Source organism: Mugil cephalus, chromosome 1 (assembly GCF_022458985.1).
Source record: "Mugil cephalus isolate CIBA_MC_2020 chromosome 1, CIBA_Mcephalus_1.1, whole genome shotgun sequence".
Classification (NCBI taxonomy): Eukaryota; Metazoa; Chordata; class Actinopteri; order Mugiliformes; family Mugilidae; genus Mugil; species Mugil cephalus.
Window position 1 is genome coordinate 47,836,051 of NC_061770.1, and position 16,164 is coordinate 47,852,214.

The 16,164-nt window shown below is 42.6% G+C and overlaps 1 protein-coding gene across 1 annotated transcript; it reads left to right on the top strand.

Annotated features, from left to right (window-relative positions):
- Positions 1-4,771: 4,771 nt before the first annotated feature.
- Positions 4,772-15,917, top strand: ccs (copper chaperone for superoxide dismutase). Its single transcript, XM_047571586.1, has 8 exons — positions 4,772-4,929; positions 5,178-5,250; positions 5,892-6,029; positions 9,028-9,202; positions 11,259-11,319; positions 11,718-11,795; positions 11,874-11,977; positions 15,321-15,917. The coding sequence occupies exons 1-8, from the start codon at positions 4,795-4,797 to the stop codon at positions 15,478-15,480; spliced, it is 924 nt and encodes a 307-aa protein (XP_047427542.1). The 5' UTR covers positions 4,772-4,794; the 3' UTR covers positions 15,481-15,917.
- The last annotated feature ends 247 nt before the right edge of the window (positions 15,918-16,164 follow it).

Sequence of the window (16,164 nt, forward strand, 5' to 3'; positions counted from 1 at the left end):
TCTGTATTATTTCCAAACTACCTCACAGTGAGTTTTCTGCTTGAAGGATTTTAATGCTATTTCCAACTTTATGGTGGTTAAATTTCCCATAATAATAATACACTTTTCTCAGAGAGTTCTGGTAGACTCTAATAATGAGTCACCAGCAGCAGAAAATTTCAAACTGTCGACCGCCGTGTGCTTTCTGGCCTTTAGCTCCTATTAAATCCCATCAGTTTTTTTTTTATATAATATTACACTCCTCTTATGTTTTTCCAGCGAGGCTGAGGATGCTTGCTGAATCGTGACAGACAGATTGAGTAACGATCTGGACTCAGGGGTGTAATGATTTAATGGGCTATTGTGTTAGGGAGCCACACTGCAGCATATTGCCGCCTCCATATGGGTTATTATTCTTGGGAGGAACAGTAGACTTTGATTAGGAAATGCTGTCTTCTTCCTACTATTGATTGTCCCAGTGATGAGTTGTCCTGTTTATCCATAGCTTGTTAAACACCCCGCTGGTGGTATAATTCACTATTGTTTTTTTTTTTTCTTTTCAGCTTGTTTGTAGGTCAGCAATAATGCGCGACACCATTGTGCTGAATGGACAATATTTGTTTAAGAGGCTGTTTTCTGATTGATCCGACGCTTCCTTTTGTTTCCTATATTTGTGGTCGATTGGATTTGAGTAACTGTCGACAAACGTTCCTTTATTTTTTTTCATAGTCTAAGCATTTCTCTTTTGAGCAATCCAGCTTCAATAAGAAAGCATATAAACATTGTGAACATATTCTTTTCTTTTGTAGGCAGCGTGATTAAATGAGTGAAGAGGCGCCCTGTTCAGTTTAAAAGCAAAAGCATTTCGTTTTCATTTTCTGAGGATTAAGAAGAAGCGAAGCCCGGTCAGAGTCGCGGGCCGTGCATTTTTACAAACACGTCCCCTGCTCGCCGTCCGCTTGCAGAGGTGCGGGCTCTGCTGCCGTCCCCCGGACACGCTTGGCTTCATCCTCCATTTGAGCTGTCAGGGAGGGTGCAGTCAGCAGGCATGTAGGGCGCACCGGCTGGGGCTTTGACATCACTTTGACCTCTGCAGGGTCCCTCGCACTCCTAACAGGCCCCAACGCTCCATCTCTCTGAGCTGAATAATTCAGCGTGGCGATGTTGCGGATGGTGTTGCTGCTAAAGCACAACCAGGGTCAGTGGTTTGATTCCCTTTGGGATCAGCCAAGCTATTACATTTGTTCTGTTGTGTGACACCAAATGCCTTTATAAGGACTGCTGCCCCTGAGTATTATTTCTTTCTCTGCAATCTGAACGGCGCAAGAAAAGAAAGGTATTTTAGAAATCTTCTTTTACGTGCACAGCTTTGGACACCATTTAAAAAGCAATCATCTCTAACCATTTCACATTTCAGTAATACCTGATGGATCAAATGTGGACTGGCACAGCTACTTAACATCACTTTTAAAGTCTTACTATTTTCAACAACTCAGAGAAGATTGCCCTTGCAATTCCCTCTAGAACTGATTATTTAGCAAAGACAGAAATAGCCCTAAGGTGACATTTCCATATTAGCAAAGCTCAAGTTTTAATTGAACAATTGATCATAGCACTCCAGAAAATTTAAAACTGTCGACCGCCACTGCCCTCTGAACGCCGTGTGCTTTCTGGCCTTTAGCTCCACGGGCCTACTTTGTCCTGTCTGACTATGTGCTTAGAATTTCTCCTATATCTCCTATAAACCTCATGGTTTGCCATTGTGGGTGGAGTTCCTCAGGGGTCTATTGTTGGCCCACTACTTTTCACACACATGCTGGAATATATGAGATGCCAATTAGATTTAAATTTGCACTTGGACATTGATCTTGTTCCCCTTGTTTATTTGAATGTTTGTTTGTTCTTAGTAGGTTTGTTGTATTGTTTTTTTTTTTTTTCTTTGTGATTTCTGAAACATTACCCAGACGCCTCCAGTGACGAACAAAATGATAGACTAAGAGGTAAAGAAATTTAGCTGTAAGTTGCTAAATCGAAAGATATTTCCTTTGTGGGTTTGCTAAAATGAGCTACAATACTGAATTTGGATCCATAGAGCGATCAAAAATGTAACTTCCAATTTATAATACATTTACTACCTACCAATCTGCTAAACCTGTAAATAAGCAAATGTTTGCAAAAAAGTTCACCAAGTTCACTATGTAAAAGGTGACGTGATTTTTTTTGTTTTGTGAGGCTTAGATACAGGCTACAGGACAAAGTAATAGTCCAAAAAAAAAAGAAATATGACTAAACTTGAAATCATAATTTCTTGTCCAATAATGTAAAAAAAAAAAATAAAGCAAATATTATTTATGTCCTTCTTCAATCCATAATTTCCAGTAGCCTTCTCGTTATATGTTGGGTTTTTATGGTCTAATACCTGCTTAAGTACATCCCTTTTCTCCCGAGCTCTTGTCTTGTTGTGGATGTGCCTTTGCATTCCTACTGGCAATTACGTTTGTCCACCTGTTAGTATGCCACGGGCACATTACAGTCCTCTGTACTTGTCAGAGGACGACATTGTATCTACCCCTCCTGACTCTAAAAATAAAGTTTTGCTTGCTTTGCTTCCCTGCACTGGTGACTGCAACAGGAGCCGCTCCACCCTCTGGAAGTATTTAATAAGAAAATACAACGGACTCCAGGTCAGTTCTGGGGATATAGTGGCTCATTTATGAGTACAGATAAAACCTCTACTGTTCCAAATAGGTCTGTCAACGCTTTGTGCCACCGCCGCTTCCCACTGCCCCCCGAACGCACATATTCACACACTCCTCTTTGTCTTTCTTTTACTCTCACTCTGTTTGCCGTCCGTCTGTTTCTTCTTTTTCCTCTTTCCGTCGCATCTTCCTTCATCCTTCGTTCCTCTCTGTAAGTCTGGTGCTTGTTTCTGTACCTGTATACTGTATGTGTGCTGATGAAACCCTCCTTCCTCGGGCTCAGGTGTCAGTGCAGCTCTGCCTCCGCTGCTTTGAACAGAGAGCTCCGTGCAGAGGATCAACGTAGGGGCGAAGGATTTAAGCAGTTTCCTATTTGAATAAGTTAGCTGCAACTGTGTGGGCAGTGTGTGTGTGTGTGTGTGTGTGTGTGGGGGTGACTCTCAGGCTAAGCACACACACACTCTTAGAAGGCAGTGCTTATGTGTTTTGTGCCTTGTGCACGCTGGCTCAGTCCTCATAAAAAGCCTGTGGTCATATTACTCAGCAGCGGGTCAGAGGTCAAAGCCAATGAGCCACCAGATACAGAAGAAGCTGTGTTCTGACTGAGCCGCTGTTCAACTTTCTCCTGTGTTGAACATCGGCCTCTGGGTGTTGTTTCGATGTAATGGTGACTGTTTTTTCTGGGTAGGTGCACACGGTAGACGAGTGCACAAGAACGAAGCCAGATATATGTCAATTGTACCAGCTCAAATGTAGTTTCATATAGAGGCGTTTTAGATTTTGCATCGGGCGGCTTATCAGAGCTATCAAAAAATGCAAAGAGGTATGGTGGAGATATTGTATAGACACACACACTGGGCTCCTCTGAGCCTCTAAAGAGCTGCGAACCAGTCATCAGCTTAGTGGTGTTCTCTCCCCGTACCCAAAGGCAGTACTTTAATCTCCAGATCGACTTCATAACAGTAATCTATACACTTTATGAAATTGAACTGGAGGCCAACACAGCCTGCAGGAAGCAATCATCATTACAGACGACAACCTTCATGGTGGTTCGCTTTTGTCCATAAGCTACAATGTACCGCGTGCAGACATGCTGCTCGATCACATCACTGGCGACCATACGTTTCTATTCATTCCACTATAGAAGGAAAATCAGCTTAAAGGGCTTTGAAACAAGCGTGGTATGATGATCTAAATAAGAGATCGAGAGACATTACACAGAGGAAGCTACCCCTTAAACATTACACAGAGGAAGCGACCCTTTAAACATCTCTTGCTGTGTTATAGCTGCACAATGGATTCCACTAGAAAATAGAGTTATTCTGTGTTAAACTCAATACATTTAACCAAAAGGACACAGTCCTATCTGGTTATTTTAACTATGAACATTAACGCTATCAGATAAGCTACAGATAAGTACAAATGCTGCTTTTATTTTAACTGAAATATTTTAGAAATGTTAGCTTATTTAGAAATACAGTAAGCTTGAAAGCTTATTCAAACTAATCTTGGATGTTCTTGCAAGTGCATTATTTTCAATATTAGGCATAACAGCACCTACTAAATGTGTTGTAACTGTCACATTATTGATGTACTATATTTAAGTACTTTCAAGAGCTACTTGTCCCTTATGTTACACTTCACTGCATTTATGTTAGATTTTGAGTTTACAAATGCTGTAAAAGAAATAATCATCTTATAAAATATGAAGATTCAAAAATATATATATGTAGATTTGTCTTTCCAGCTATTTATCTGTAAAACAAAATTAGCTTCACTAAAACATTAAAACAATGTGCAAACAAACATATAATGCATAATATGGACAAATTTTTGGAAATGTTTTCAAAAGCCACTTTTAAAGTCAAGTTTTAAATGAACTTATCTGTTCTTTTACTTGTGCCTGAATTAAATTTTTGTTGTTCTTCCAGACCAATAATTTAAGCATAATTTTAATTCATAGTAAATGAAAGAAAACAAATACTCAGCTGCTAAATAAAGCCAGGGAAAAGTTTTAGTTTCCTTCATAAACAAAAGAGGAAGCTGCAGTGACAGGTGGTCGACGCGTGGTAGCAGTAACGTGCGCTAACGGCTCCCTCTCTCTGACCTCACAAAGATGGCGGCGGCCATCAGTAAGTGCGGAAGTTTCGTTACCGCTTCTAGAAAACTGGGAAGTTTACTCTTTAAGTCAGTTTTTATCGCCCAGACGGCGGCGAGCGGTTACGAAATGGAGTCGAATAGGCCGACCAGGGTATGACAGCGACATTTGTCAAGTTTTGGCTTCATTTTGTGCTTTGCGCCGACGGAGTTCTACGCGTAGTGACGTTAGTAAACAGAAACATGTTTTGATTAGAAAAGGAGCTTGAATTATTAAAACGTAAAGGAAGCCCGACGCCAACATACTGCGCAGCTGGATAACGGGCCAGCGTCACACGCCGCAGTTAAAGATATGTGTAATATGTCAGCAACAGATTTTAATGCTCGTTGTCTCCTCCGCAGCTGGAGTTTGCCGTCCAGATGACATGTGAGAGCTGTGCGGGGAAAGTCAGAGCCGCTCTGGAAGGAAAACCCGGTGAGAACGCGCCGACATGCTTGTTTACACCGTAGCTGCCAGATTTGTTATCTGCATGTGACAGCTCTTATGTAACCATTCGTTGAAAATTACAACTGCATTGTGAGTCAGCGTTTTCCCCAGTTCTCTCCAGTGTGCAGTCCAGATGTTTACACTTTTGTGTGAATTTCAATTAGTATGCACGAAGCAAGAAGTGCCATCTTCAAATAATTTTCTCTGAAGTATAGAAAATACAAGTACATTTTATCCAACTCATTCTGCACCAATTCAGGGAAATAAAGGTAGTATACTTGTGGTTGATTCATTCATACAGAGGTTTTGATTCATTCATTCATTCATTCATTCATGTTCATTAGGAAGAAATCTTTAATTAGCTACTAACAACTACCAAAATTAAATGTATGGATGTTTCCACTGAGTTATTAGGATAAAGACAGCTGAGATCCTGACATAGAGACATAGACTACAGGAAAACAAAGCGTAACTAATCAAAAGCCTGAGAAAATAGGAAAGTGTCACTTGGAAAGTCTACGCAAAAAATTCATGAAAAATATTCAAATCTAAACATTTAAGATGGATAACTCCGTATGTGTCATTGCTCTTTCTGGTGATGATGTCCTCTGGTGTCCTCACGTCCACAGGAGTGAAGTCTTTCAGCATCGATGTCGGTAAAGAGGAGGTGTTGGTGGAGTCGTCTCTGACCAGCGCAGAAGTTCAGGCTCTGATAGAAAGCACCGGACGCAGGGCCGTGCTGAAGGGCATCGGGGGATCAGAGCAAGGTGAGGAACAAAAGGACTCCTGACACATCCCTGTTCTCACTGCTGTGTGTTCAACATGTATTAAACCAGTACATTTTCTAAATTCAGACACACTGGTCACTGGGGATGTCAAGATTACAGTTTTCCTTAGTATGATTATTGTCAGAGAATTTATCACGATATTAGGATAAACAAGATTATCATGCGTTGATTGATTTCACAAATCTATTCATATGTAAAATCACATGAACACTCCTTAAAGGTCTTAAATTTTCCTTTATTTCTATCTTTTGATGCTAAAATATTATTATACTACTAATTATATGATCCAATATTTGTATTTGTACACACGTACACCTTAGCAAAAAGAAAACAACTCGATGAAACGTCAGATAATTTAACGTGCGGCGCCGGTTAACACCGTCATGTGATATTGTGAACAGACCAGCGTGTAGTAAGAACGCCAGTGCTCAAAAGAGGAGATAATAAACAGAAGCAGACACGTGGTGTTAAACTTCTGGGCCACAATAACCTCGTTCTTTCTTGATAAACGGAGCGGATCCAGACACTTGAAGAAGTTTACAAAGTGACCGGTAGATTAAGAACCACAAAGAGTAGATACTGAGCAAGATAGTTATCTGTTGTTTACTTTAGTAGACATTTGAAGGAGCGGCGGGTAGGATTTAGGATTGGCGAAACACTGCGTGGGTGTTGCCGAACTCTGTTTTCGTTCCGTTTGGGTTGCCCTTAACTATGGTTCCGGAATACTATTTTCTGGCGGTATTCAGGAAACGTTAAGATCAATTTATCGTAGCACTTAATACCGCAGTTAATTGTGAAATCGAGTAATCGTGACATCCCTACTGGTCACACATATTAGTGAACTGTGATCTGAGATTGGTGTACTCCAATGCATCTCCAGTGCATGTTGGACATGCTCACATCTGCACATTAAGCTGACGTCTTGTAATCAGGATGACCAGCATAGATGTTATTGCAAGCACCTCAAACCACATCCCTGTTGTAATGTGAACTACGGACATCCAAACATTAATTAGCCAATTCAATCATTGAATATGAGTATGTGTCATTTCTGTCATAACAATATTCACTCACCAACCACTTTATTAGGTACACCTTGCTGGTAAAAAGTTGGACCCCTTTTTGCCTTCAGAACTGCCTTAATTCTTCGTGTCATACTTTCCACAAGGTGGAAACATTCCTCAGAGGTTTTGGTCCATATTGACATGATAGCATCACACGGTTGCTGCAGATTTGTCGACCGCACATCTATGATGCGCATCTACCGTTCCACCACATCCCAGAGGTTCCCTATTGGATTGAGATCTGGTGACTGTTACTGAAGTACAGTGAACTCATTGTCATGTTCCAGAAACGAGTTTGAGATGATATGAGCTTTGTGACATGGTGCATTATCCTGCTGGAAGTAGCCGTCAGAAGATGGTCCACTGTGGTCATAAAGGGATGGACATGGTCAGCAACAATACTCAGGTAGACTGTGGGATTTAAACCATGCTGAGTTGGTACTAAGGGGCCAAAAGTGTGGCAAGAAAATATCCCCCATTGCCATTACACCACCACCACCAGCCTGAACCGTTACAAGGCAGGATGGATCCATGAATTCATGTTGTTTAGGACATATTCTGACCCTGACATCTGAATGTAGCAGCTGAAATCGAGACTCCAATCTTCTGTTGTCCAGTTTTGATGAGTCTGTAGTCTCAGTTTTCTGTTCTTCGCTGACAGGAGTGGCCCCCAGTGTGGTCTTCTGCTGCTGTAGCGCATCTTCTTCAAGGTTGGACGTGTTGTGCGTTCAGAGATGGTATTCTGCATTCCTTGGTCGTAACCAGTGGTTATTTGAGTTACTGTTGCCTTTCTATCCTCTCCAACCAGTCTGCCCATTCTCCTCTGAACTCTCACATCAACAAGGCATTTTCATCCACACAACTGCCACTCACTGGATATTAGGACCATTCTCTGTAAACCTTAGTGATGGTTGTGTGTGTAAATTTCAGTAGATCAGCAGTTTGTGAAATACTCAGACCAGCCCGTCTGGTACCAACAACCATACCACATTCAAAGTTAAATCCTCTTTCTTCCTCATTCTGATGCTCAGTTTGAACTTCAGCAAGTTGTCTTGATCACCTCTACATGACTAAATGCATTGAATTGCAGCCATGTGACTGGCTGATCAGCATTCATGTCAACGAGCAATTGAACTAGTGTACCTAATAAAGTGGCAAGTGAGTGTATACATGTGATTAATTATTGAAATGTTTGTCGTACGCAAAGTAGCCATGTGGCATTGAGTTACGACCTTTCTTTAACGATCGCCAGGATCTTTAATCGGCTTATGGATTTTTCCAAGTGTCCAGTTATAATCTGAGTTATTGTGGATCTCTAAAATAAGTAACATTAGGGTGGATAGCAACACATAAATAATGACGCTGCACGTACAGACACGTAACAGCTCAATCCTTCCCACAATTTGTATCACATCCCCGTGTCTGAAAGAGGAGAGATCCATAGTCGTTGTAACATTGCACTGCGCCTCGGATGGTGTTGGTGTAGGTTCGCATACAGAGCACAGAGACTGGATCTAAAGTGGTGTCTCAAGACGCATATGGTGGCGCATTTTAATGGCGTTTTAACACAAGCACTCATGGTGATACAGGTCTGAACGGGGCCTAAGGATCACTACGATCACACTCCTGATAGATATATGGCTGATTTCTCCAGCACTGTTCGATAACGTTGATTTGCTCCTTCTTAACAAACCAGACAAAGATTTTAAGTCTGTATTTACAGTCTGCCTCTGTAGCTGTATGAATATGCCTGTGTTGAGCTCACAGTCCACTGGCAGTCACCTGAAATACATTATTAATGGATTCTGATTCCATATGTGACGTGGCAGTCGGTCTCAGTCAGATCCAGGCACAGTCCGGACGTTTGTCTATGTGTGATCTTAACATGTATGTGATCTCTGTGTTTCTTCCAGACCTGGGTGCAGCCGTGGCCATGTTGGCCGGAGCGGGATCGATTCAGGGGGTGGTGCGTTTCCTGCAGCTGTCCAGAGAGCGCTGTCTGATTGATGGGACCATTGATGGATTGGAGCCCGGACCTCACGGCCTCCATGTTCACACTCTGGGGGATCTCACTCTGGACTGCCTCAGGTGGGGAGGGGGTTATATTGTAAGGGTTTAAGGGTTTCGTCATGGTGTCGAGTGTGAGGGAGACTGACAGGCCGGGACTGGATTTTTCTGCCATGGACGTAGGAAGTTTTCTGTGAAGAAAGAACGTTTAAAAGCGATTACAGCGATGTACAGCGTTCTGGCCTATATGATCGCACTGGGCCACATGCACTCCCAGGTTTAATTATGTCAGGAGGAATTGTTCGCGAGCCCCTGCTCCCACTGCTGTGAAGAAGATGCAAATCAGAGCTGTTAATTAAAGCTGGTTTTATGTTTCACTAGAACAAACTGTAATTCTCTTAGACCAGTGTGTAGGACGTCAGGTGATTACAGCGTACTGAATACCCCTCACCTCTAAATCCTCAAAAGGATTCAGTGTATTGTTGATTCATTCTGGGTTACTGTTGGAACATTTGCTACTACCAGAGACACACCAAGCTGATGGTCAGTGTCACTGTTGGTGAGCGTCCGTGGCCCTAGTTTCTGCTCTAGTCTGAGCTGTGCTGATGGATTTTCGGCAGATTCTGCATGTTCAATAGGTGGAGGAACGTTTCGGTCACAGAGATCACTCTGATCGGCCGTTGAGCTTCGTGAGCCAGTACATGAGAAACTGGTTCGATAAGACAATTATAAAGGACACATGGGAGGCTTTTCTTATTTGGTCTCATCTTAAAATTCGAATACAGGAATATTTTCACAAAACGTGACCATGTAGAATGAATAAACTGTAGATCAGCTGGTCGGTATGATTCAGGAGAGATCAGCTCTTTACAAGGTTTGTAGCACTTCTGGTTTCTCCTTCTGAGTGACAGAATACAGACCACTGCCCACTGCTGACATGAAAAGCCGTTTCCTTTTTAAAGCATAGAACGCACACCGATCAGCCACAACATTAAAACCATTGATAGGAGAAGTAAATTGAAATTGAACCATCTTGTGACAATTGAGTATTCTGCTGAGAAACTTTAGGACCTGGTATTCATTCATGTGGATGTTACTTAGAGATGTAGCACCCACCCAGACCAGAAAAACATGAAGAGCAGCACAAGGTGTTGACCTGGCCTCCAAATTCACTAGATCCTAAACTGATCAAGTATCCGTGGGATGATCCACAGAGGCCCCTCCCCTCAACCCATAGGACCCAAAGACCCCCGCGAATAACATCCTGTTACCAGACACCATAGGACACCCTCAGAAGACCCATGTCCATTGACTGATGGGTCAAAACTGTTTTGGAGGCACAAGGGAGACCTATACAGTATTACGAAGGTGGTCATAATGTTATGCTTGATCGGTGTAAGTGCCAGCTGTTTTCTATACTTTTTGGTCAAAACCCAGAATAACTTGAGGAAACGCCACTGTTAGCCCGTGTTGCCGTCAGCTGTTTGATGTGTGTTTGGCGAGTCTGTGCCTCAAGTTAACAAATCATGACTTAAAGTTACAGGCAATCGTAGCCTGAAAACTATATTCCATTAGCTTCCATTTCCCATTAGAGGTATGCAATAATTTTTAGGCCCGTTAATTAAAATTTTCTTAATATAAGATGAGATAAGATAAGATAAGATGAGATCTGCCTTTATTCATCCCACAGTGGGGAAATTCTGGTTGTTAACAGCAGCAGACATCCAACATTCAACATCACAAGCAGTGCACATATGGGTGGACTATAAAGAATAGAATATAAAAATATCCAAAAATATATAGGAAAGCTATATTATAGCAAACAAGGCAGTGTTCACGTAAAGAAGTGGGTATGCTTATAAAATACATTATAAAATCCCTAGTTGATCATTTTATAATTTCTAATTTATACTGTTATACACTCAGGCTTGATTTTCTGACCAAATAATACAATATAGATTATTGACTATGGGAATTAAAAGTGAGAAAGTTGCAAGTAAATGAGTAAATGCTTCCGATAATAACACATTTTCATTCAATATAAATAGAAATGACACATTTACAGCACCCACACTTACATTTAGCTTTACGAACTTTCTTATGTGACAATAAATAAAATGTTCCTCGTTTCCTGCAGCTGTGGCGAGCACTACAACCCCTTTGGGAGACAACACGGCGGCCCGGCGGACTCTGAAAGGGTACGATCTAATTTCTTCCGCAGAACAACTTTCCATGCGCACTTTCGCTTTCATACGAGGAGCCTACGCTGCATCAGCCGTGCCTGAAGATTTACAGGAAGGGGATCACAACGTTTGGAAAATTAAAGCGCCTTGAATCATAAATTCTGACTGAACCGCCTCTTGAGACAAAGTAGAATGTCAGAGCAAGCCAAAGGCAAGATGTGATATCCCTCTCTCACTCCCAGATTTGTCCCAGAGGAACTGTTCCGAGCTGCTCTGCTCCGGGTGCTAATATTTCAAAAAAGGGTTTAAAAGAGCAGCGGCTCTGGCTGCATGTATTTGTTCTTATAGATCAGCTGTATTCATGTTTGTGTCTTGTGTGTGTGTGTGTGTAATTCCCACATGTTGTCTTTCAGCATGTAGGTGACCTGGGAAATATTGTGGCTGGAGCAGACGGGAGAGCTTCGTTCAGACTAGAAGACAATCAGCTGAAGGTAACACAAACACATTAGATGTGACAGTGGTAGCATGCCACCGTATACGGAGGTTAAGAGCACGTGTGGATGTTGCAGGTGTGGGACGTGATCGGTCGCTCGCTGGTTGTGGATGCACACGAAGACGACCTGGGCAGAGGCGGTCATCCCCTCTCCAAACAGACAGGAAACTCTGGTGAAAGGTGGGTATGGTGGGGTTCTTGTTACACAGGCTAAAATGATATTAAGATAAGATAGGAGAATACTTTATTCATCCCCATTGGGGAAATCCAAATGTTACAGCAGCACAAGTCAAGAAAAACCAGTGACCAGAAAAGAAACTGAGGAGAACAGGCAGCAAAGTGACATTAAACAGGCCCAACACAACATTCAACAAAAAAACACTACGCAAGAATAAAGTAACAACAGCTGTGCATAAGGGGACTATGTAAATAGGCTACATATCCACTCAGTGAGGTCAGAGCTGTGGCTGTTGTACAGTCTGATGGCAGTGGGCACAAAGGAGCGTCTGAAGCGTTCAGTTCGGCCCCACGGTGGGATGATGCTCTGGCTGAACGAGCTGCCCATCAGCCACAGCTCCTCGTGCAGAGGGTGAGAGGGATTGTCCAGTATTGCAGATTTTGTCCTTCACCCTCGTCTCAGCCTCCGTTTCCAGACAGTCCAAGTTCAATCCCACCACTGAGTGGGCTTTCTTCACCAGCCCGTTGAGTCTCTTGACCTCACCAGTCTTGGCAGCAAAGAGCGCGCTGGCAAACGTAGACTGGTAGAAGGTCTTGAGGAGTCAACTACAGACGCCAAACGACCTCAGTCCCCTCAGGAAGAACATCATGCTCTGTCTTTTCCTGTAGTGGGCGTCTGTACTATGTGACCAGTCCAGTTTGTTGTTGATGTGGACCCCAAGGTACTTGTACGAGTCCACACTCTCCACCTCCTCACCCTGGATGGTGACTGAGACAGGTCTCCTACGATTCCTCCGGAAGTCCACCACCACCTCTTAGTCTTGCTCATGTTGAGTTGTAGGTGGTTCCGGTTGCTCCACGCATACATCCGACTATGGAAGAGTCATGGAAAAACTTTTGGAGATGGCTGGTACCAGAGTTGTAGCGGAAGTCGGAGTAGAGGGTAAAGAAGAATAGTGTCAGGACCTCAGATGTGCATCCATCCACCCTGACATGCTGTGGCCTTCCTGTGAGGTCGTCCAAAATCCAGGTAGTGGTGACAGGGTGAAGTTGCATGTGCACCTAAGTACTAATAATGCAGTTTTACCTGGTAGCACATTATAATACACAGACAGTTGTGAGCCTTAAAGGCGTTTACAGTTCTACATTGGTGTGTTTGCGCAGGGAGGCCTTATGGGAATTCAGTTTACACAAACGCTACGGAGACATTCTTGCTTGAGGTCGGCCAACAATCTGCATAGGTCCCTGACAAAAGTGTTGTCACTTATCCATTTTGTAGAAACGACAGCTTATAACCTGACTTTTAATTAATCCATTGGTTATAGAAATGGCTCATATGAAAACTAAAACCCTCCCAAATTATGTTTAATATACTAAAATAAATTTGCTTCAGTGAAGAAAGATTGATCATTTAATGAACACAGAAAGGTCACACAAAAGTCTTGTCGCCTTGTCATATGATGCACCCAATCCTAGATTACAGCCTCACCTGAGATCAACAATTGATCAATCAGTTAGTGGGTGTGTATAAAAAGAACCCCAGCACACCAGACCTCCACATCAGCTGCAGCTTGACCTCTGACAACATGCCTAAGATTCACCCTGAGACAAACGCGTTGATTATCAAGAGGCTGAAGACCAGATCCACTGGAGCGGTGGCTGACACCTTCAATGTGTCTCAGCGTCAACTACAAAGAATAAGAAAAAGATATGAAGAGACTGGAGATGTTTTTGACAAGCCCATGTCCGGCAGACCGGCAGTTTGTTGGCTCGAAGGTTCAAGGCCAGCCCCTTTTCCACTGCAGCAGAGCTCCACCAGGCCTGGTCACCTCAAGTCCCCGTGTCAACCACAACAGTTTGTAGAATGCTGTCTCGAAATGGCGTCCGTGGTTGAATAAGTGCCCAGAAACCAGCACTAAACAAAAGGCAATTAAAAAAAAAACGTGGCATTTGCCAAAGCCCACAGCCTGCTAAAAGGATGGATGCTGGAAAAGTGGCAATTTCTCAGATGAATCTTCGGTTTGATTACATCACAGCCGCCGCAAATATTGCAGGAGACCTACTGGTGGCGGAAAAATCATGGTCTGGGGTGGAAGTCAATATCAATAGCCTAAAATATCAAGAAGTATTAGCTGCCTCTTATATTCCCATCCATAAAATGGGTCAAATTTTGCAGCAGGATGGTGCTCCATCGCATACTTCCATCTCTACATTCTTCAAGGCGAAGAAGATCAAGGTGCTCCAGGACTGGCCAGCCCAGTCACCAGACATGAACATCATTGAGCATGTGGTGATGAACTCTGGGAGGCATGTAAGACTGTTTTCTTTGCTATTCCTGATGACTTCATCAATAAATTGGATGAATCATGGTCAAACCACATGGATGCAGTCCTTCAAGCTCATGGAAGTCATACAAGCTGTTAAATATGGATCTCACAGCACCACTACTTAATTCACTGATGTGACGCAACATATTTATGTATTTGAAGTAAATTATTTGTTCAGTTTTCACATTACTCTCTGTAGGCGACAAAACCTTTGTCTTGCCAAAATCTGACCTTTCTGTGTTCATTATATGATCAATTTTTCTTCACTGAAGCAAATTCATTTTAGTATATTAACCATAATTTGGGAGGGTTTTAGTTTTCATGTGAGCCATTTCTAAAACCAATGGATTAATTAAAAGTCAGGTTATAAGCTGTTGTTTCTTTTGTCAGGAACTGTACACTAGGTTGGTCAAAAATAGTTGGCTTCAACTAGGAAAGGTAACGACCACAGCAGAGGTCCACAAAAAGAAACATGAAAGATTTGAAGAGGGAAGAACAGATTATGGCTGCATCGCCCCTATGACAGGGGCCAAGAAAAAGGGCCAACAACAGACAAGAGTCCGACTTTTGATACTTCCAGTCGCAGCAGTCGGCAAAAACTAAATCCCATGTTGACATGCAGCCTTAAAGCCCCCAACTAAGTGATAGCACTCGAGGCTGTAGTTTGTGGTGATGATGATGTCGGTTGGTATTTTATAAGGTCTTCCAGGTTATTTTAATAAGTCTCCATACATTTATACCTCATTAACTTAGCATTCACGTTTGTGCAATTAATATCCTCATTGTAATTCATTTAAAAGCATATTTATTATCATAGTGGGTCCTTTTTTGCACGGGTTTATTCTGCAGACTCTTGATTGATGATGTATGACAAAACAAGCCATTGACTCCAACATTTCAGGAACTGACATATTTATGTAATTAAAATAGTTCACAACAAGTACCAGAAATGTCCTCATGCGTTCTCTGTGAGTGACGCGTTTTTTATTCATTCAAATCTTGTCCCTCCTCGTCTGCAGGCTGGCCTGTGGGATCATCGCCCGGTCAGCAGGCCTTTTCCAAAACCCCAAACAGATCTGCGCCTGTGACGGGGTCACGCTCTGGGAGGAGAGGGACCGGCCCATAGCCGGAAAGGGTCGAAGCAAGGCCAACCCGGAGACGCCGGCGGCACACCTCTGAACCTCGGGGCACAAACGCTGATGACAGTCTGATCGGTTTGAAGAGAAAAGGAAGGGACGTTTGGGAGGAGGAAGACAGAGCGCTGAGGAGTATGCTTCCAGACAGCTGGACGGATGACCAAACAGAAGTGGCCTGAATTTCTTGAAAATCAAAATGCTCGTGAAGTCGCAGTTTGCGTCCCGAGGAGGATTTTCAAAGCACTTAAGTGGGACGGAACTGATCAGTCATCTCTGATTAGCTACATGTCTGTTAATTATGATACTAAGCTAGAGCACTAAGACTTGATGTGTCCATTTTACCTGGTTGCTGGATGGGAATGTCATGAAAGTTAATTTATAAGAAAAAACCCTGCTATTTGTTATGTCGTTAACAGTGGGTATTATACACTGAAACATTTAAATGTTAATAAGTTCATTATAAAATGGTGTAATGAAGAACTGGGTCACGTCTGACAGTTTTTAAGGAGAAAAAGTAGTTTGTGGTAAAAGCTCTGACCACTTGTAGCGTACATGTGAACCCATAGAACCACCACAACATACTTTTCCTCTTGAGTGGCTAATCACTGGGTATTTCGCTTTTTCAAGAGGCCGGGAAACTCGCAGCCGACGTCTTCCAACCTCCGCCTGTTCATTTCCAATCCATAAGGTGGTGTGAGTGACTTGGCTAAAAGAGTGTCGTTAAAAG

What these genes read in the sequence shown, in the direction of transcription:
- ccs (XM_047571586.1), top strand. Translation starts at nt 4,795, where the DNA reads ATGGCGGCGGCCATCAGTAAGTGCGGAAGTTTCGTTACCGCTTCTAGA. An exon ending in AGTCGAATAGGCCGACCAGG is followed by an intron (nt 4,930 to 5,177) that starts GTATGACAGCGA and finishes TCTCCTCCGCAG; the next exon opens with CTGGAGTTTGCCGTCCAGAT. An exon ending in TAGAAGACAATCAGCTGAAG is followed by an intron (nt 11,796 to 11,873) that starts GTAACACAAACA and finishes TGGATGTTGCAG; the next exon opens with GTGTGGGACGTGATCGGTCG.